The sequence below is a fragment of the Astatotilapia calliptera genome, chromosome 10 (genome assembly GCF_964374335.1).
Source record: "Astatotilapia calliptera chromosome 10, fAstCal68.1, whole genome shotgun sequence".
In the NCBI taxonomy this organism is placed as follows: Eukaryota; Metazoa; Chordata; class Actinopteri; order Cichliformes; family Cichlidae; genus Astatotilapia; species Astatotilapia calliptera.
Window position 1 is genome coordinate 3,982,372 of NC_137431.1, and position 21,541 is coordinate 4,003,912.

A 21,541-nucleotide genomic window follows, 5' to 3' on the forward strand; every position below is an offset into this window, starting at 1 on the left:
GTTTTCCTGAGGAAAGGCTTGTCCCGTCCTTTCTGCCCCCCACACACACACCACAGACCCCCACCCCACCACCACCCTGTCCTGATCAGCCCCTGCACCTTGGGCCCCAAGTGTAATTAATTACACTAATTGTATTGACCTTAAGGTGAAGGAGGACAACACATCCCCATGTTTTGTTCTACGGTTGTGAATATCTCTACATTCTCTCTGTGTTTGTGAGTGTGGCTTCAGTAGAAAACGTAAAATGCGGATTATTCATTGTCAACAGCCATGAGGGAAAAGTCCCGTTCTTGCACTCTTACTTGAACGTCTTTGCATTACTGCAAAGTTTTACGTTCATCATAGCCGCGACAGAAGTCTAATGCAGGACAGAACAATTGAAGAATGCAGTGAGTTTGTAGAGTTTGAGCACGTGGACGGTTCAAAGTATTGTGAGTTTAAAAAAAAAAAAAAAGCAACATGTCAACAAGATGCAGTAACACATGAAGGGCCTTTATTCACGCTGGCTCCCTCCTGCCACCCAGTGTGCAGAGAGGTGTAGTGCAAAGGGTTGCGTTCTGCGTTTAGTCCAGTTCAGACATGATGACTGATGGAATTTTCTCATTTCTACTCATGTTTTCCATTATGAATGTCTCTCATCATGACAGTGGTTGGGTGAATTTCCGTTGTGTTTTGTGTGCTTTCGCAGCGTTTTTCTTATTGCTGGTGTTGCAGTCCGTTTGGCCTCTCAGGGCCACCGTATCATACAGTCAGGGATGCTGTCCAGCATTGACTTGTTTTCTTTACAATAGGCTAGGCTGGTAGCTGAAATCAACTATGCTGCAAACACAAAGTACAATTTAATGTAACCTAGGTCAAATATAAATACAAATTTGATTAAATGCACTCATAAAACTTCAAACCTAAAGAGGTTTTGCTCTAAAACATCTAAATTTTAGAGCAAATAAGATAAAAGTAACAGCTTTGTCAGCCACTGAAAAGATACACACAGTGTATCATAAGTGACATGAAAACGACTGTGTCGTCAATGTCACGTTTCAGATATGTTTTTATAATGTGCTATTTCCAAGGACGCATGGCTAATATGATATGAATATGTTGTGTTCCAAAAAGCTCATAAAGATGTAGTGGTGAATATGTTGAACTTCAATTATCAAGATTCCTTTTGATTTGATTACAAACACAACAGCTTGTTAAAGATGAGCCCAGTCGCTAGCATTCATTAATCATTCACAACTTTCAGATGTCTAAAAGTTGTTAACAGCTTCACCAGATTGTAGTTTTAGTGGGTATGTTTAGAGTCATAGAATGTGCATTTATAATAGTAAAATGAGTCCAGTCAGCTGGAGTCTTTGAAACCATTAAAAGGTCAAAAGGTCAATACAGTTTAAATGTGTGTTTCCTAAAATGTGTTAAATATACAAACAGAGCCAGCAGGCTCTCAGTTTGAGGCCGAATTCTTGCTGTGATGAATACGTTCCCACAAAGGTCAGGATGAGCCAGGATGTTCGCCACACAAAAGACCCCTGCTGGGGCACCAGGTAAATGTCACACGTTAGTGTATACATTAACATCGTAACATATTTGCAGTGCCTCTATGAGTACAAATAAACACATCCTACAGCTGAATTATCTTACATTGCTTAAAGAGATCTTTTATTTGCGGAGATGGAGATTGGTAAGTCATCTCGCTTCACCTAGCTAGAATTTGTATCGAATACTGCTACAAGACTCCATACCAGAGCCTCCAGACATCCTCATGTCAAACCTATGCTGATCTCACTGCACTGGCTCCCCGTTTAGATTCAATTCCAAGGTCTGGTGTTCATTTTTAGGGCTCTGGATAACCCACCCACCTACACAAGCAAACTTTTGCAGCCATGTCACCAGCAGGGGCCTCGGTTCTTCTGATCAGGGCTTTTTGTCAATTCCCAAAGCTCTCATAGAAATGATCTATGAGCTCACTGGACTCTTTTTAAAATGGCATGTCTTTCTTCTGAGCCTGAAGAAGTCACTTGGATGAAACGTTCCTCCCACTGGAAATCCTACGTCCAGATAAACAGTATAAACACTGGGAAAAGGAGTAAGTGGCCACCCTTACTCTCCCTGAAATTAAGTTTACTTCCAGAAGTATTAGTCCAAGGGTTTCTTCAAGTTAATGACTGCCTGTGTTTCCACAGTGGTCTATGTTTTTCTGCCTCCTGTCAAAATGTTATTTACTGCAAGCCTCACCCACATAGTTCCTCTACTTTTGAAATACTGCCCTTCAGTAGGGACTGCAGCACAAACTGCAAATTATATTTCCCCAAGCAGCTGGTGAGCTTTAGTAGTCCTGGTTGAGGAATGTTGTGGCCTTTGACACAAGCTGTTTTTTTTTAAAGTTCATAATTCACCATTGAACTTATGTGTCCCACATCCAGCTGTATATTAGACTACACATCTCAGCGGATTAGTGCAACCCCCTCCTGAAAACAAACATTATAACTGAACAAAATTATTTTATTAGACATTTCTTCAGGAGACTTCGGTTATTTTGCACAACTACAATTTAGTGAATATATCGACATAACTCACAACGTAGCAACACCAAAACTCAAACACAATATGAATAACAATGAAATATTAAAAAGCTACAGTGGATAAGCAATGCAACAGGATTATTTCCAGTGTTACATCATACCAGTATGTTAGATCCTTATCCTTTTTCTGTAATCATGACAATAAATAACCACTGGAATTTACCAGCTGTTAAATAAGTCACACGTATGTGCATGTGATTGAGCGGTGTTATTTCTAAACCCATGTTCATGTGCTCTGTGACACAGTTCTGTTCACACAGTGAATTTGTTGACCTAGAAGCCACCCTTGGATGTCACTTCAAAATCTGCTGTCAGTCCTGTTTTCCTTCATATACATTCATCCGTTACCACAACAGTTTCTGACACCAACTATATTTACGTAAGGAAAGTGACAAAGAGTACAAGTTAAGCGGTGTTTTGTTTTGTTTTTCCAGTCAAGTAAACCTACATGTTTGTTTGTGTTTTAAGGTATAGTACGACGTTAAGGGACATATAGAACTGGCTAGACATAAAGACCAAAAATAGGGGGCAAAGCAAAGCTTCTTCTGTCTGAAAGTCACTCTCTCTCTCAACATGTACATCTCCTTTTTGAACCAACGTTTGTTGGCTGTGAGCTGAAACCAGAGCTGTGAGCAAGTGAGCTTCGGTGGTGCCGCTGGGTCAATGTGGGCTTCAGAGTGAGCCAAGAAGCTAATCTATATTTTCCTTTATGAATACTGTATTGGGTTTTAAAATTGAGTGAGATACAGAGGGACTTCAAGAGAAATCTATATTTAATAATTTTGTTGTTGTTTTCAACAATGTATCCAATGCTTCACCGACTTTGCCTTCTGTAATCCAGGACGACTGACTTCATTTCACAATAGTGTGTGTGTGTGTGTGTGTGTGTGTGTGTGTGTGTGTGTGTGTGTGTGTGTGTGTGTATGATAGAAAGAAAGCAGTGAAAGCCAGATACACAGACTGGGTTAAAACTGTGTTTTGTGAATTTTTGAGACAACTTTCAAGCACAACATGAACCGATATCAAAACCAGCTCTGCCTTTGATGATGCACAAGTTTAGTTTTGAGTTGTCTGAAATCAAGATCATGAAAATTATACATGTAGCATATCTTGTAAACTGCCTATTTGGGACAAGGTGCATTCTGAACAAGTGCTTTAACTATATCTGATATCTGACTTAGAAATAGCAGAGATCAATTAAATCTGTTAATGGATAATTTTATATGAAGTTGTGTTGCTTCCCCTGCACAATCTCCAACTTTAGTTAAGCTTGAACGTGTTAGCTTTGGAGTTGGAGCTTGGTGACACTGACTCGGGCTTTGGTGGTTCCTCGCAGTTTGGGCCAATTTAATCTCTGCTGAGGACGACAGTTTGGATCTTTTTCAGACCGTGGCAATGTGGCTACACTTTCTAATAACTTGTACTGTTTGTGTCAATCTGTCATCTTCTCAGATCTGCACTGAGCTCTTTGGGATGCCCACTTTTACTGTGTGTTGCTCGGTCCAACAAATGCTGTCACAAAAGCCTTGCGTCGGCAAGAAGAAGCAATCTTCTGCAGTCAGACGAAATTTTTGAACCAACGTTTGTTGGCTGTGAGCTGAAACCAGAGCTGTGAGCAAGTGAGCTTCGGTGGTGCCGCTGGGTCAATGTGGGCTTCAGAGTGAGCCAAGAAGCTAATCTATATTTTCCTTTATGAATACTGTATTGGGTTTTAAAATTGAGTGAGATACAGAGGGACTTCAAGAGAAATCTATATTTAATAATTTTGTTGTTGTTTTCAATAATGTATCCAATGCTTCACCGACTTTGCCTTCTGTAATCCAGGACGACTGACTTCATTTCACAATAGTATCTGTGTGTGTGTGTGTGTGTGTGTGTGTGTGTGTGCGCACACATGTTTATTGGGCCATCAGAGGGTCTGATTTTGCTCTTGGTTGTGGTGAAAGTGGTGGTGGTGCTGTGGGTTGTTGAAGTGATAAGGCTCATGGCGATAGTGGCCATGACAGATGACAGGATGCTCGATGCCTTCACTCTGCAGCTCATCCTTCCTGTGAACTCCTTGTAGCTTGACCACCAGCTCCTTGATGAAGGTCTGAGGGTGAAACAGAAACCCAGTCCGTTAAGAGATCTTTCACACTTAACAGCACAACCTAAATCTAATCATTTCTGTCTATAATACACAAGATCTAGTATTTAAAAAGTATTCCATGACTCTGCCCACAAAACAAACAAAAAACTAAACAAAAATGGAATTTGAATCAAATCGATTGACAATGGGGTTAATCCTACCCACAGCACTCAGGCTTACTGCAGTTTACTTTGGTCTTTTTTTGTTTAAAATAAAAGATGACAGTAATAGCACCTCCTTATGGCTCACTGACTGAAGCAACACTGGACAATAGTAGAATTTAATATAACTAGAAAGTAAAATGAAGTTACAATGAGCTCAATATAATTACACGTATGTACTGTGTAACAACTGCAACCTCTTCAGGAACTCAGTTATGCCTTTGCCAGTTGTAGCCCTGATTAGATACGCGAGATTGGTAATACATTAAAGATGGGAACTTTTTTAATCAGATATTTAGGGTTTGTTTTTTTTATAGATTTTATTTATAGGAGACCATAGTTGTGTCGGTTGCAACATACTTTATATGTGGAACCATCTGGAAGCATCTGAATCTACTATTACAACCCTGCAGCCCTTATCAGACAATCAAAAAAAAAACAAACAAACAGCTTCTTATTTGATAACAATTAATTGTTGTGAGGCACAAAGCAGAACCAAATGTAGCGTTTAATCATTTTTCCACACATTCTTGTTTAAGAGTATTCAGTGTTCATATGTCCATAGATGGAAGAATGTCTCGAAGAGCACCAGAGTCCCGGGAGAATGACCTCAAGGCTGCGACGAGGGAGGTCCCCCCCCCCCCCCCTCCATGTTGTGATGTGGTGTAAATGTCCTCATGAGTAACTACTTAATCTGGAGTTAGATAAAAGTTTAAATGGTCAAAGTAAGGTCTAGTCCATGTGTATAGAGGTTTAAACACAGAGTCATCATCTTTTTCTTAAAAAAAAAAAAAAAGAAAAAAAAAAAATGGGGAATACATGTCATCACAGCAGATATCTTTCTGAAAGTGCTACAGCAGGGGTGCCCAATCCCGGTCCTCGAGAGCTACCGTCCTGCAGCTTTTAGATGCATCCTTGTTCCCACACACCTGAATCAAATGAATGGCTTGTTATCAGGCCTTTGCCAAACATGATGGTATGCTGAAGAGGTAATCAAACCATTTGATTCAGGTGTGTGGGAACAAGGATGCATCTAAAAGCTGCAGGACGGTAGCTCTCGAGGACCGGGATTGGGCACCCCTGAGCTACAGGAACTACCAACATAGAAGTCGATTATGTTGTTAATAATCTTATTTCTTCACTGCACACGACTCTGGATACTGTAGCTCATCTAAAAAAAAGAAAGCCTCAAACCAGAGGTACTTGACTCACCAGTATAATTCTTAAATGCGAACCTTAAAGCAGACAACTTGTAAGCTGGAGAGGAAATGGTGCCTCAGTAATTTAGAAGATCATCATTTAACCTTGAAAAATAAATTGTTGCTATATTTTTTTAAGTCCTCTGTAAAGCTAGAGCTACTTATTATTCATCACTGACTGATGAAAGTAAGAACAATACCAGGTTTCTTTTCAGCACCGTAGCCAGGCTGACAAAAACTCAAAGCTCTGTTGAGTAAAGCCTGAGGAAGTCAACTTCAGTAATAATTTTCTCCAAGCCATCAACGTGTCTTTTAGACCCCGTTTCTACAAACCTGCATAAAGAAGTGCTGCCATTAATTAATGTTTCAATCTCTAATAACCAGCTATGTACCACAGGCCTTCAACCTGGTAGTTGTTAAACTGTTACCAGCAGTCTTCACTAATTACATGCCAATCTCCAACCTTCCTTTCATATCAAACATCCTTGAAAGAGTAGTTGTCAAACAGCTAACAGATCATCTGCAGAGGTTTATTTGAAGAGTTTGAGTCAGGTTTGAGAGCTCATCACAGCACAGAAACAGCTTTAGTGAAGGTTACAAATGATCTTCTTATGGCCTCTGACAGTGGACTCATCTCTGTGCTTGTCCTGCTAGACCTCAGTGCAGCGTTCGATACTGTCGACCATAATATCCTATTAGAGCGATTAGAACATGCTGTAGGTATTACAGGTACTGCGCTGCAGTGGTTTGTATCATATCTATCTAATAGACTCCAGTTTGTGCATGTAAATGGAGAGTCCTCTTCACACACTGAGGTTAATTATGGAGTTCCACAGGGTTCAGTGCTAGGACCAATTCTGTTTACATTATACATGCTTCCCTTAGGCAGCATCATTAGAAGACATAGTGCACATTTTCACTGCTATGCAGATGACACCCAGCTCTATCTGTCCATGAAGCCAGATAACACACACCAATTAGTTAAACTGCAGGAATGTCTTAAAGACAAAGACCTGGATGGCCGCTAACTTTCTGCTTCTTAATTCAGATAAAACTGAGGTTATTGTACTCGGCCCTGAAAATCTTAGAAATATGGTATCTAACCAGATTCTTACCCTGGATGGCATTACCTTGGCCTCCAGTAACGCTGTGAGGAACCTGAGTGGTTTTTAACAGGATATGTCCTTCAATGCACATATTAAACAAACATGTAGGACTGCTTTCCTCCATTTGCATAATATCTCTAAAATCTGAAATATCCTGTTGCCGAGTGATGATAGAAAGCCTAGTTCATTCATTTATTACTTCAGGCTGGAAGTCATTATCAGGAAGTCCTAAAAACTCACTGAAAAGCCTTCAGTTAATCCAAAATGCTGCAGCAAGAGTCCTGACAGGCCCTAGAAAGAGAGAACATATTACTCCTATATTGGGTTCCCTTCATTGGCTTCCTGTTAAATCCAGAATTGAATTCAAAATCCTGCTCTTCACATACAAGGTCTTAAATAATCAGGCCAGTAATATTATCACCCCAATACTCTAGTTTCTAGAGTCTCCTCCAAGCGGTCGAAGCAGATGGCCGTCCCTCCCTATGACTGAGTGTGTCTGCGGTTTCTTCCTGTTAAACTGGATATTTTTCTTTTCACGGTTGCCAAAGCACTTGGTCATAGGGGGTTATCACATTGTTGAGGTTCTCCTGTATTATTGTTGGGTCTTTACCTTACAATATAAAGCACCTTGAGGACACTGTTGTTGTGATTTGTTGGTAGCATGTGATCGTGATGCCTTTAATTTTATGTTTAGCATTACACTTGGTTAAGCTTTTCGCTGCTTTAGCTACTTGAGCCCTATAGTTTGTTGAGACATGCAATACCCAGATATATTGTGTTATGTAACAGTCTACGTGCAGGTGAAAAAACCAGATGCCCCTGCCATGTAGAAATACTCCCTGTCCACATTTGTTTACTATGAACATTCATAAACATTCATCAGAAGTACTAAATCTCTGTGTTAGTATCAGCTGTAGCTGTTGCAGGTGTTTTACATTCATTCATTACCTTCATTAATTGAACCTATTTTAAAACAATATTCACCTAGTCATACGTGCACTGACTGTTGAATATTGTATGTGTGCTTGCTTCAGTCATCACCGATGCAAACGTCACATCCATCCACAGCTGTCCAGCATGGAAACTTTAGACTTGGACTGCTCACGTTTATTTAAGATAAACTTTGCAATCGATTTCTGCACAAACAGGAGTGTGGTTTTTGTCCCTTCCACTGTTAGTAGTGCAGACTGTACAGAAAAGATGGATGCAGCAACCGTGAAACCATTAACCGAGTTATGGACTAACATTTTGAAGCCTCAACAGCATTTCGGCTGCCCCCATGTTAATCTTTGTCGATCTTGTCAGGCACAAAGGCATCCACTGCCAAAACAATACTCTGCTTCAACATCTATTTTTCTTTAAATGAGATCATCAGTGACTAAATGCTAACAACTGAGATCATCAACTCATTAGGAAAGTGTTTATTGAAGTCGTACTGAAAACTTTACTTTTTAGGGCATATAGTCCATGGTGAGGAGAGGATATAGAAGGGAAGAAAAAAATGTTTCAGTGCTTGGATAAAAGTGAATCAGTTTAATCTAATCCATATCCAAAAAGTCTAATAAATTAAGTCTGAGTTAAAAAAAATAAAAAATAAACAAAAAAAATGAAAATGCAGCTCCTACACTGACTCTGTTTGTTCCAGAGAGCCTCATTGTTTCAATCACTGAACTGGAAAAAAAAAAAAAAAAAAAAAAAAGAGCTGTTGCTGAGGAATGTGGAAGGACCACAGGAAGAAAGACGGACTGTAGCTTTAGTTTAGCTCACGTGCATGTTTGCATCAGTGCTTGTAAATGCAACTTGCAGTTTTAACTTACCTCTGTGCTGCTTCTGCACTTTTGAAGAAGTTCCTGTTTTTTAAAAAAAGGACAGTGTTAAAACAAACCTTAAGTTCACACAACTGTATAAAAAAAAAAAAAAAGTTTGTATGAAGATGATTTGACTTATCAAACTTATCGTTTTGACTCCGTTTTGCTGATTTCTAACTACTATTTTCCATTATTATTGTTATGTGGACATATCTATACCTAATGAGAACGTAGCAACCTGTATACAATTTAATTTGTAAATTTCTTTGTTCGTTGTTACATAAGGGGGTTTGTCTTGAAGAGTGTCTACGTCTACCTGCTCAATTTTGGACTTGTATACCAACCTCATTAATGCACCTTGTGTTTTTTACTTTATTTATTTGGTCAGAAATAAAAAACAAAATGTCCATTTATCTCATGCCAAAATTGAAAAGATAGCGATAAATGCAACAGGTCATATTACCTGCAACTTTTTGACACGCTCCTCTTCATTCGGAAGGTCGAGCAAATCGTCAATGTTAACCTCCTCTGGCATGTCACTCTCCTGAGGGCAACACATGGACATGGAAGTAATGAAAACACACATGTGGAACGCTTCAGCGAGTCATCGTAGAAGGCATACACACGTCACAAGAATGTGACAGATGCATGCTACAATACTGATTTTGTTATCAGTTGAAAAATCAAGTATCGTCCGTTTTCCTGCAGTTGGCATGCACTCAGCTTTAAATGCTTTGTTCATCTGTTTCTTTGTTTAAGGGGCAACCTATGGCGTTGAAAAACTAGGCCAATGCGGAGGTTTCAAAGACTGCTGTTTGTCTAGATAGCAACTGAAGCTGGGTTCAAGAGTTAGTCATTCCCCATAGAATCACATATTAATATGCCCAGCTTTATAGCACTAAAAAGCATGTTTACAGCTTGGTACAAAGAACTGTTTCAGCCTCTGTGGATAGTTTCCCCCTTCATAATTATTTTGAATGAAATTCACTTGGATACAAAAGTTTGGGGGGTGGCCGCTTTGATTGCCAGGTGGCCAGAAATAGGCAGCTGGAGCTGGTTTAAATCTGCCTCAGATTAGACCTTATCTACTACTTTAAGTCATTACACTGGATCTTTACTGTGTTTGTGTTGTCGGTGCCTTTTGGAGCAGGTACTAACTCATAACTTAAGACTTTGTCCTTTCAGTTGTCAGTGGATCCAAAGTAACTATGATCATGTGAACAAAACACATCCGTCAAACTGGCAATCACTACTGCAAACCAACCACCAGCTTTATCTGTCTGTAGTTACTATTACTACTGTCTTCATTCGTAAGTTCTTTAAAGTAGTTACCGTATTTCCCGGACTACAAAGCGCACCTAAATATTAGCCGCACAAGCTAAAATCAGGGGAAAATCCTGTTTTGTACATACATTAGCCGCACCTGACCAAAAGCCGCAGGTGTTTCAATGTTGACTTATCATATGTAAGAGAATATGCACAAAGCGAATTGTCAGGAAAGAGATGGCTGTTTGGAGACATCACTTTTATTAATATTTTGAAAAAAAAGTTATGGGTACATATTTGCACATGTAGTACATAACAGTAGCCTACAGCACACCAGAAAAATAGATTCAGCCTACCTTTTAGGCTCAGGTGCAGTAACACAGCTTTAACAAGAAGAAAAGTCAGTCATTCACCACCATCTTTCTCTTCTTCCTGCGCACTAAAACCACCAAAGTCCTCTTCTCCAGTGTCGGATACAAACAGGCTCAGGATGGCTTCGTCATCCACTCTTCTTCTCTCCTTCGTTGTCACTTTCAAAACCAAAGAAATCCTCATTGTCAGTGTCAGAGTCGAACACCCTCAGAAGGGCCGTGGCGGTGTCCTCCTCTCCATCATGCAGCAGTCCAGCCCTTCAAAATCCGTTGGTGATCGTGGATGTTTTCACACTTTTCCACGCTGTCAGAATCCACCGGTGGAGTTGGGCATAACTTGCTTTTTGGGCATAACTTGCAAGTTTATCGCCGCTCATCATCCACGCCTCCCGCTGAATGCGTAGCGCTACTTTGAAGTTTGTTTTTCGCGCTACTTCGTACGGCACTACGTTGCCTGGCGGACGGACATGTGACTAACATACCACTCTTGAACCCCGATCCTTCCGCCAGGCAACGTAGTGCCGTACAACAGCGGAACACACAAAACAAATCGTCTTACGATATGACAAAAATCATGGACAATCTATAGAAAAGCCGCACCTGACTAAAAGCCGCAGGGTTCAAAGCTTGTGCAAAAAGTAGCGGCTTATAGCCCGACATTTACGGTATTTCATTTTCTCAGCACTCTTTATTAATTAGTACATTTTCATGTCTATCCTTGATCACCCTGACCTGCTGCACATCCTTTCCAGTTCAAGCCCTCTGCCAAGCTAGTGCAAGTCCTTCTCTCCTTCAGTGTCCAAGCTAGCATAAGCTCACTATAAGCCTTTTCTTTTACTTCGTCTGTCTTTGCTGTATGTCTAGCCTACCCCAATCCACTTTCTTCATCTATGTACCGATCTCAATTTTTCTGTGCCAGCTTCCTCCTTTGAATATTTTTGTGTACTTGCTCATTCCACTGCTGAGTCTCCTGGTCTTCTTTCATTTGTCCAGACGATACAGCAAATACTTCAACACGTCAGCTGTACTTTCCCAGTTATCTGGTAACTCTTCCCTACCACCTAGAGCCTGTCTCAACTCTTCCACTTCAACTGGCTAATAAAAACCATAAAAAGGAATAGGCTGAGATTAGGAGAGGATTCACTCCCTGGGAATGATAATTTTTGGAACACAAACAGCTGATAAATTAAAATTAAATCTAACAGAAAGTCACCATTGGATGGGGACTTTCACCATTTGGATGAACATTTTCTAATATGATGGTCTAAAACATCTTCATACACACCACACCATTCAGAGAGTCCTCACACCCTCAAGACTGAGCTTAAAATAAAAAAAAAGTTTCATCCCAGGATAAACTGATCACACAAAACAACTTTTGCACAACTTTACAGTAATATTCTTACCAGATGTCTGTTAGTCAGCACATACACAGTATGCATACTTACAGGGACTTTCTGAATACCCAAGTTCTAAAGGTAGGCTACCTTTATGCTGAGAAAAGAGATTCAGCCATGTGCAAATGTCCATTTTAACAGTCACTAAGTTAAAAAGACTTCCTGAAACATTTAACCTCCATGTCCAAATAGTACTTTAAGCTTTAATAGTAGCTGGAATATTTACATTCAGCCTGCAAACATTAATTGCATTGTTTAGGCTGTGGGGACCGAATGTTAACAGTGTTCATGTAATAGGCTACAGTAAGAGTGACGTGTTCTGTTTGAACAAACAGCCATTGTACAAGCTGAGTGAAGGGCCAGTCCACCCACCCATGCACACCAGTGCACTGCACTGCCTTTGTGATCAGGCCCCTGGCACTTATAGGACTGCAACTCTATGCACTATAACAGCAACTCCTGTTTTTAGGCTTGTTTTATTTTTGAAAACAATGAAATGCTGTTCTTGAGTGTGACATGACCTTATGTTGCATAATCATACTTGGTTGAGTAAGGTCGGTTCACTGTAAAGGACCATTTTACAAAAAAAAAAGCATTTGTCTCACTCAGAATCTTCTGGGTATGGGGATGATGAGAAAATTGGTATGTTCGCTCCTTTTTATTTGGAGAGATGACTTATCATTGTAACCATCTGAATTCTGCCATTTTAAAAATCAAACCAGACTTTCATTATAACTCTTAAGTCCAAAAACAAGAAACTTTCCCTGAAACTCCTGTTGAGGGATTCTAACATCTTGTCAGCTGCTTCCCAGATGTAGTGTTTACCCCCTCCTGGGACATAAAACCAGCATTCTCCCTCCTACCCCCTCTTCCTTTTCTCCCAGTTCCACACTGCCCATGTAAGGCAGAAAGCTCCAAGACAAATACAGATTTGTGAGACAGGAACAGCAGCAGATCTCACATCTACAGGATGTTTGGCCTTGTAAGGACAACATAGTGCCCCACCCCTCATTCCCTAAACACCTCATAAATCAACAGAGACCTGAAGATGAGTCTCAGGAAAGTGTCTTCACGCAACATTCTTGTTTAAATATAATATTTTCCATTTCGCATTTCAACTTCTTCTCAACTCGAAAGCTTTTAAACGTGTTGGACACGCAGACAGTACTGTGCAGTATCCTAAATCAGTTCACTTCTCTCAGAGACACCCACCTGCCCCGCGTACAGTCTATCCAGGCTCTCGTCGATCCACTTCTCTACGTCGAGGCGTCGCTGCAGCTCCTTCCTGTTGTACTTCACCGTAACCCGGGCATGTCTCTTCGGGATGCTACGACTGCACTCTTCGCCGGCGTTTTCTTCGAGCGCTGCGTCTGTCCACTCGGCTGCCATCTCTGCTGCCATCTCTGCTGTGGACTGGTCGGGCTGGTTTCTCGCCTTTTTGACGCGCACGGACGGGAGAGGAGCTGGGAGGCGACACAGCTCCCACCTTTTTTTTTTTCCTTGTTCCTCTTGAGATGTTTTTGTGATTTGATAAAAACTGAATTGAATTGAATCTTTGGCTTCTCTGGAACATAGAGCAAGTCACTGAACCATTCCGACTGTAAAACCTTTAATAAAAACAAGAAAAGAATAAATAAATACATGAAAATAAAAGAAGAGATATTTTCACTTTCTAATTACTCAGCTGTGCCTGGTTAACCGATTGCGTCACTTAAGCTCATGATGTCACAGGCGCAACGTGTGTAAGCGTTCACGGGGGGCACATGGCATGCACACCTACCACCACCTCAGGCACTTAGCGAGACCTCTGAAAGGAGTGGGTCCTTTCTCTTCAACAACTAATCTTTTTACGCTGCGTTACGCGGATGCATCCATCGGTGTGCATTTAAATAGAATGTTAGTAAGTGTTTACTATCTAACACTATGTGCTTGGAAAGTACACTTACATAAAAAGAGCATAGGAAAAAGTGCTGGAGTGACTCCTAATGGGATGAGCCATGAGAAGAAGAAGAAGAAGATTTGATTGAGAAGCACTGAGCTGCTACTTACCCTTTAAATTCTGTGGAAGCACCAAGAGTGTACTTTGTTTAGGAATCTTCCCAATAACACATAGTAAAACTTTCTTTCTTACAACTATACTCATTTTCCATTACCTTTCACAGCTTGACAAATGGGTTAAGGTTGGGTGGTTGTAGTGGTGATTGGATCTTATTCACCACTCAATATTCTTGGTCTAGAAGCCATAAAAGAGGGAATGCACCCCCCCTTCAACCCTTAGGGAACATACCATCTGTCAGCCTCTCTCTGCCACAATGACATGGCAGCTGGAATCAAGCATCTCATATTTAGATTTATCAGACCAAGTTCAAATATCTTCTGGCCAAATGTCCATGATTCTTTGTTCTCATCTTGTTGGTGAACCTCATCAGTGGTTTATTTTCTTTGAAAGCCTGATAAACACCTGATTCTGAGACATGGCTGCAAAGCACTGAGCTGAGCTCTGATCTGAGCTGCTGTTAACTGTTGATTTCTCAGGCTAGTGACTCCAATCCACTTTTGTTTAGTATCAAAGGGAATTGTTGGAGATCTGGAGAAGTTTCATCACAGCGTTTGGTGGTTATTATTGTAGGTGCAACTGACACTTTAAACATTCTTGAAGACTGGATGAACTATAATTTCTCTTTACTCAGCTGAGCATTTCTAATATGGATTACTGCAGCAGTTGAATGAAGCTGTTTGCTGTATTTCAGCACAGCCGAATGTCTGATTAGAAGATAGAAATTAATGTATTTTTTGTTTTATTTTGCAGTTGTCTCAAGGCAGTTTATACTGTTTGGTAAAGACCCTTCAACATTAGAGTAAGAACTCCAGCGATCATCCCCTATGAGCAAACACATGACAGCTATTAGGAGCAAGAACGCCCTTTTAAAAGGGAGGAGCAGATATTTTCCCCCACAATTTAGGAAATTGGCAAATTAATAATTCCCATTAGTGGCATATATGAATGCATTGGGAGAGAAATAGGGGGTTAAGGGGAGGCATTCAGTGCATCATGAGTCTGTCATCATAGCTACAGTAAGGGGCTAACTGTAAGCTTTATCAAACCAAGTTTTAGAGAAGGTTTCTGTCTCCTTAATCTAAACTGCGAGCTGATTCCACGTGAGAGGGTCCTGAAGGCTTAAAGCTGTCTCTGATTTTAGTTATTTTCTCATTCCAGATGTATTTACACCAGTAACATGCAGAGCTTTTATCAAGAAAAACCATGGAGGAAATCTATAATATTAATTAATAAACAAACATGTGATACAGTTTCCTCACACTTTTTAGATAGCTGTAAAAACACCGTCCTGCATATTGTCTTTTAACTATGTCGCAGCGTTTATACATAAATTCTGTCCTGCAGCTGTTGTAGTTAGTACTTTCCGTCTCACTTTAACATAAAAATCCAGAAGTGTTTTGAGCTACCCTATCATTTCTTTACATTTTGCCTCCAAGGAGACAGAATCACTTCTATTGTAATTGCCAATTTAGTTACTTTCTTACAAAAACACCTCATTTGTTCTGATTTCTTTAGTTGAATCTATGAAAAGTGCCAAACAGAACATAGTTTGATGGGTATAAAATAGCATCGGCGAGTTCATTCCTGAAGAGCTATAAACTAAAAACTTGCTGTATCTCAGCAAAGTGTGCAGTGTGTTCCTGGAAAAGAAATCTGAGGAAGCAGAAAAATTGGAAGGCAAAATAGGTTTAATAAACTGAACAGCATCTGTTCAGTTAACAGAAGCCTCATCAGGAATGGTCACAGCGGTAGGGTGGCTGCTAAGAAGCCATTCTTAAGGAAGAGAAACAGGGAGAAAGATCTGAGGTCAGCCAAAGTACACAAGAACCGGACTGATAGTCACTGGTTCGAAATTTCCGTGTGTGAGTGCAATGAAGATGCATTTTTCAGCATCTTGACCTTTTTTTTTGAGCGAATTAGTAAATAGTTAAACTAGTTTATTTAAAAATATATATTTGAGCTCTGAAGTCATTGCCTCCTAGATCAACCAGAATATAAATCACCACTGATACCATGTAAAACAGGACTGTTCAAGCCTGTGGAACAGAATCCTAAAATCTCGGATCGCTTTAAAGCAAACTTTTATTTCACATCACAACCATGACATAATGAACTTACAAATAAATAATATGAATGAAAAGATGCAACATAAAACAAACTTTGGCATGAACTCAAAATGGCACATGAACAGCAGTACTATATTATATATATTTATATAAATTACAGTGATGGCTGACGTTATGTGAAAAAGCACATTCTCATTATATCCCTGCCCATCATATCTTTGGGATATCTCACACAGCCTACAAAACATCCATGCACAGCATCAAGCATCGGTCTTCATTTAGCATCATATAAATATATCTCTACATCTGTGACAAAGTGAAACCATAAACACGAGTTTTCAAATAAATAAATAATAATTAATAATAAAAGGATAAAAAAAAAATGATGGTACGCACAACAAGGAAATAATGGCAAAAGGAAGATTGAAAAGCAAAAGAAAATTTGAGTGTTAAAAAAAAACAACAACAAAGTGAACATATTCAAAAGAATAACCCAGCAAAACACATCTGGGCCAGTTTTCCAAAAGAGGCCTGGATATCGGATCTTCCTGTATTTGGTTTTGTGTTTTAGGTCCTATGAACAGTGGATCATATTATTTGTCTCTTTGGGTCTTACACATGGAAGAGCTTGGCCCCGGATACCTTCTCAGTAATAAATCATCTATATCAGAATAGTTTATTTGTCACAATTTTGCTTTTTTCAGTGATGTTTATATTGGTTTGTGAGCACGAGTGGTTTCCACCTCGTGGATTTACTCCTTCCCTCACTGTACATATCGAAAGAGGAGCAACAAGTGCTAATGTGTTTCTTTCCCTGTTTTTCAAATCTGTGCTTTGTCGCTTTTCATCTCAGTCCTGCCTCATCTCTCCACATGAAGTCCTGACGCTCCCCTCTGGAAAGGCTGTTCTCCACAGGGTTGTGCCTGTAGCCCGGTCTGCCATCTGGGCAGAGGGAGAGGCTGAGACGGGCTGTGCTGTTGCTGATCTTGAAGAGGCCATTGGGGCCGAGGAAGGCGTCTCTTTCGCTTCCACCCAGGTTGTTGACTGTCTCCAAGTCGTTATAAACTGCAGTGTCTCTTAGCTGCTTCCTTCCCTGCATTCTCCTCCTCCTCCTCAAGTAGAGGATCCCTGCAACCAGGACTAGTACCAGAATAGCCAGAGCGCAGGAGAGGGTGAGGGTAGTAGATGAGGGCTGGGAGGTTTGGCGCAAAGCTGGCTTGAAACTGGGCTGAAGCGTGAACTCACAACTGGGACCCATAAAGCCCTTGGGGCACTGGCACACGGGCCCAGTGAAGTGGGTGAAACAAGTGCCACCGTTCTGACAGGGATGGGCACCACAGGCATCTGAGCGCACGCTGCAGTTCTTGCCAGTGTATCCCAGAGTACAGGAGCAGGTGTAGTCATTTACACCATCTTGGCAGGTTCCAGCATTCTGGCAGGGACTTGAGGCACAGTCGTCAATGTTAACCTGGCAGTTGGCACCTGTGAAGCCTGCCTGACAACGACACAAGATGCTCTGGCCGAGATCCAGACACTCACCGCCTGCAGAAGAGAGAAACACTCTGTTCAGCATCCATTAAATCAGAAGGTGGCCAGTCGTTTAAAGAAGGAGTGTTAATTGGATTACATTTGGTACAAGTGCATTCATGCAGAAGTGCTGAGAGTCACACTTCACCACTGACGAAGAGCCAAGGTTGGTTGATTTGTACTTCAGCCACAAGATGTACACTCACCATTTAGACAGGGCCTGTTGCTGCAGCGGTCCAGCTTCTTCTCACAGTTGGAGCCAGTGTAGCTGGGAGGGCAGCGGCAGGTGTAGCCTCCGGTCATTGTCTCCACACAGGTGCCGCCATTGAAGCAGGGACCATCTGCACAAGTCATGGCAATGATCTCACAGTTCTTCCCATAGAATCCCTGAGGACAGGTGCAGGAGTAGTCGTTCTCCAGGTCCTGTGGAAGGAAAGAAAACCTTCAGCTCACAGAGCAAAGATCTAGAAAATAAGACGTAAGCAGCCGATCTATTTCGCTGCCAAGAACTATTCTGTATGCGTTGTGTCAAATCTTCTGTAGACCAGTAGAGAGCAATCATCTAGTTCTACTCCCTCAAGTGCAATTTTGACTTTTCTTTTATTTCTTTCTTTCTTTCTTTCTTTCTTTCTTTCTTTCTTTCTTTCTTTCTTTCTTTCTTTCTTTCTTTCTTTCTTTCTTTCTTTCTTTCTTTCTTTCTTTCTTTCTTTCTTTTTTTGTTAGCACAGTTTATAATCCATCCATTCATTTTCTTCTGTTGTTTGCAGTATATTGCTGCACATGGCCTATCCTATCTCCTGCTGTTGTGAAACTTAAACTTGCCTGCATGGGATCAGTTTTTCTTATCTTATCTTGCTCTTATTGCATCGTTATACTAAGCAGACAAACTGATTGTTGACTCACATTGCAGCTGCCTCCGTTCTTGCAGGGGTTGCTGTCACACTCGTTGGTCTCCAGCTCGCAGTTGGTACCTCCAAAGCCGGGCCGGCAGTTGCAGGTGTAGCTGCCCTGGCCTGTGTTGGTGCAAGTGGCACCATTGGTGCATGGCTTGTGGTTAGTACAATAGTTCAGGTCCTGGTCGCAGAAGAGGCCCCCCCAACCCTCCTGACAGTTACACTGCCACGGCTGGCTGCATGTCCCATGGAGGCAGCCAGGGTAGCGGACGCATTCATTGCAGGAAGGGCCCTGCCAGCCCATGCGGCACGTACAGCCCCCTGGGGCCTCGCAGTAGCCATGCCTCTCACTGCATTCCGCCGAGCAGATGGCTGGGGGGGAGAGGGAGGGGAGGGTGTGTGATTACAATGGGCACCCCTTCTCATACATCTCACACACAAACACATACAGGGCCCCATGTCTGACCCCAGCCCTGTTCCAGACTTCACTATTGGTTAAGCATTAAGCCAAGCAGCTGGTAGGCACACTGCCGGAGAAAATGCTTTCTTTTATCTCTTCCCGATTACATGCACACAAGTACACACACACGTGCACACACACACACACACGTAGCCTGATCACCTTGAAAAATGTGTATGTCTAACAATGGTCACAGCTCTTTGTCACATTGTAACACAACAAAAGGTAGATGGAATACCAAACCCCGCCTTATTAAAAAAAAAAAAACTCTACAGGATATCTGCTGATGAGCATCTGTGTAATGTTTTTATAAATCTTGCTCATCATATTTTTTTTATACATATCTATCTATCTATCTATCTATCTATCTATCTATCTATCTATCTATCTATCTATCTATCTATCTATCTATCTATCTATCTATCTATCTATCTATCTATCTATCTATCTATCTATCTATCTATCTCAGTCCTTACATTTCTTATATTTGTGCATTTATTCAACGTTTTTATTGATTTTTTAGGAACATTTTTTATTTGATTTAATTCTATTTAATTGTTTTCTCTACATTTATTTAACATTTTTGATCAAACTATAGTGAGAAAATTTGAATTTCCGTTTTATCAGCGTTGTAAGTTTGTTTTAAAAGATGCTATATTGTATAAATAGGTGAACTAACTTAAGTAGACGTATTTGTTATACACTATATGATAAAGCCACCGCAACATAAAAGAGTATGGCAAACTCAAGTGCCTTTCTCATGGACACTTCAAGTCATCAATCATGAACGCTTACGCTCAGAGCAGTAGTTTCCTTTCCAGCCCTCCAGGCAGATGCGGTTGCCCTCCTCGTCGCAGGTGTAGTGGCCCAGCGTGTCATCCCTCGGCCTGCAATAGTCAGCGCAGCCGTCTCCAAAGTAGTACTCGTCACAGAAGACGTGGTAGGAGTAGCGCAGCTCGCTCTGTTCTCCAAAATGCACGTCCTGGGACCAGTCTTCTCCAATGGCAAGTCTCCTTCTGGTCGCCAAACGGCTCACGAGGTTGTTCTGGTTGTCTGCAAGGGTTACAGAAAGTTGTAAAACAAATACCCTTCCGCAAGATATGTTGGTTTGGCTTAAATAGGGTCAGTTATTTAAAACAACCTACCTGTGTATTCAGTGGGAGATTCAGCGTTCCAGGCTTCAATGATCAACGAAAATGTTCCCTAAAAACAGGAGGGGGAAAGCGCATCAGTACTTGGTAAGTTCGAGATCAGGGATGTGTAGCGGACGTAAACTATGAATATTTTAAACGGGTATATGAACTCCAGCACCACTGTTTGTGTAACTGATATTCTTTTTTATTTATTTACCGGCCACTTGAAGTGGAAAGGCACCCTGATGGGAGCGCTGCTGGAGATCGAGGTGTGATCGGCTCTGATGACGTTGGTCTGTCCGGTACCAAAGGTGCAGGGCGGCTCTGCGGAGATGACATCCTCCGGGTGTTTCAGGCAAATTCTGAAAAAAATGTGACAGTCCCTGTGTCTTCGACAGATCCGCTGCGCGGTGTGGAAGGAATGAATCTTCAGCTCAAACACACCAGAGGACAAAACCTGTAATGAGAAATAAATAAAATAAGATATCACGGCGTAAAGACGTCTTCGGGGTGTTATTTGAGCATAAACTGAAGACAACTTACAACGTGCACTAAGGCCAGAGCCAATAGGCATCTCAGATGCAAATGTGCCATTTTTCCTGAAGTTTGCTTTTCCAAGTTTAAAGCTTGGAGCTCCTCATTCGCCGTGCGTCACAATGCCAGACAGATAGATCACTTCAGGATGCTGTCACAGTGGAGGGGAAATCTCTCAAATATTTTTCATCACTCTTAAGTCTGTTATCTTTTCAGGGTATCCTGAGACCTCTTGGTAGTCCTCTCCTTTGTCCTCTCACCTCTTATTGGCACTCGTCTTGTTTGGGTTCTGGTGCGTAAAGGCGCAGAGCGGTTTTATACCCTCTGATCTGCGCGTCACAGGCAAAGAGGTGGAGCCGTGGCAGACCTCAGGGGAGTAGATTTGCATCCAGACACAAGGGGCCTGCTTAGGGATTTAGGGAACACTCGTTACATCTGGACAAAGTTCTTTGGAATATGCATTAGAAGCTGGTACATGAAGATACGTTTATCAAGTTTGTACGATTCTTGATCAGCCAGGAAAAAAAGCAAGCCGATGCAGGTGATGGGACTAGATTGTCACAAATAGACAATAAAGTCAGTTTGATAGTAAACGATCCAACTTTTATTGATGGGCGTTGAAGCGTGTTTGGAGTTAGTTTTAAATCAGAACTTCTTTTCTCTCTGAAAGGATTTTTTTCTTCTGTATTTAGAATTTTGTTGCAGTTTTAATCAAACGCACTCCAAAGCATTCAAGACCTCCCACATGAATCATGACAGTGGGCTCTTCGCCATTTTCCTAGCTGTATATCATAGTTTAGAAAGTGTTTTATACATACACTAAAGATCAGAAGGGAGCAAAGAATAGTATTCAA

The 21,541-nt window shown here is 41.1% G+C and overlaps 2 protein-coding genes across 3 annotated transcripts; both read right to left on the bottom strand.

The window, feature by feature from the left end:
* Nucleotides 1–4,317: 4,317 nt before the first annotated feature.
* On the bottom strand, nt 4,318–13,701 carry ppp1r14aa (protein phosphatase 1, regulatory (inhibitor) subunit 14Aa). 2 transcript variants are annotated; one of them, XM_080306978.1, is made up of 5 exons: nt 13,228–13,685; nt 9,445–9,525; nt 8,991–9,023; nt 7,414–7,464; nt 4,318–4,671 (listed from the first exon to the last, which is right to left on the bottom strand). In XM_080306978.1, the coding sequence occupies exons 1-5, from the start codon at nt 13,414–13,416 to the stop codon at nt 4,489–4,491; spliced, it is 537 nt and encodes a 178-aa protein (XP_080163104.1). In that variant the 5' UTR covers nt 13,417–13,685; the 3' UTR covers nt 4,318–4,488. The 2 variants fall into 2 exon arrangements, with proteins under 2 accessions (XP_080163104.1, XP_026036858.1); XM_026181073.2 differs by lacking the exon at nt 7,414–7,464 and having other exon boundaries at nt 13,228–13,701.
* A 2,437-nt stretch (nt 13,702–16,138) lies between these two features.
* Nucleotides 16,139–20,978, bottom strand: dlb (deltaB). The gene is made up of 7 exons (XM_026183234.2): nt 20,697–20,978; nt 20,371–20,610; nt 20,166–20,223; nt 19,816–20,073; nt 18,571–18,932; nt 17,874–18,090; nt 16,139–17,682 (listed from the first exon to the last, which is right to left on the bottom strand). Exons 1-7 carry the CDS (start codon nt 20,745–20,747, stop codon nt 16,985–16,987), a joined length of 1,884 nt encoding a protein of 627 aa, XP_026039019.1. The 5' UTR covers nt 20,748–20,978; the 3' UTR covers nt 16,139–16,984.
* Between the last annotated feature and the right edge of the window lie 563 nt (nt 20,979–21,541).

Excerpts from the sequence above, each read along its gene's own strand:
- ppp1r14aa (XM_080306978.1), bottom strand. The coding sequence starts at position 13,416 with ATGGCAGCAGAGATGGCAGCCGAGTGGACAGACGCAGCGCTCGAAGAA. Across the intron at positions 9,526-13,227 it reads ATAGACTGTACGCGGGGCAG|GAGAGTGACATGCCAGAGGA; the intron begins GTGGGTGTCTCT and ends TGTTGCCCTCAG. Across the intron at positions 4,672-7,413 it reads GATTAACTGAAGGCTTTTCA|ACCTTCATCAAGGAGCTGGT; the intron begins GTGAGTTTTTAG and ends TTTCACCCTCAG.
- dlb (XM_026183234.2), bottom strand. The coding sequence starts at position 20,747 with ATGGCACATTTGCATCTGAGATGCCTATTGGCTCTGGCCTTAGTGCAC. Across the intron at positions 20,611-20,696 it reads CTCTGGCCTTAGTGCACGTT|GTTTTGTCCTCTGGTGTGTT; the intron begins GTAAGTTGTCTT and ends TTCTCATTACAG. Across the intron at positions 17,683-17,873 it reads CAACAGGCCCTGTCTAAATG|GCGGTGAGTGTCTGGATCTC; the intron begins GTGAGTGTACAT and ends TCTCTTCTGCAG.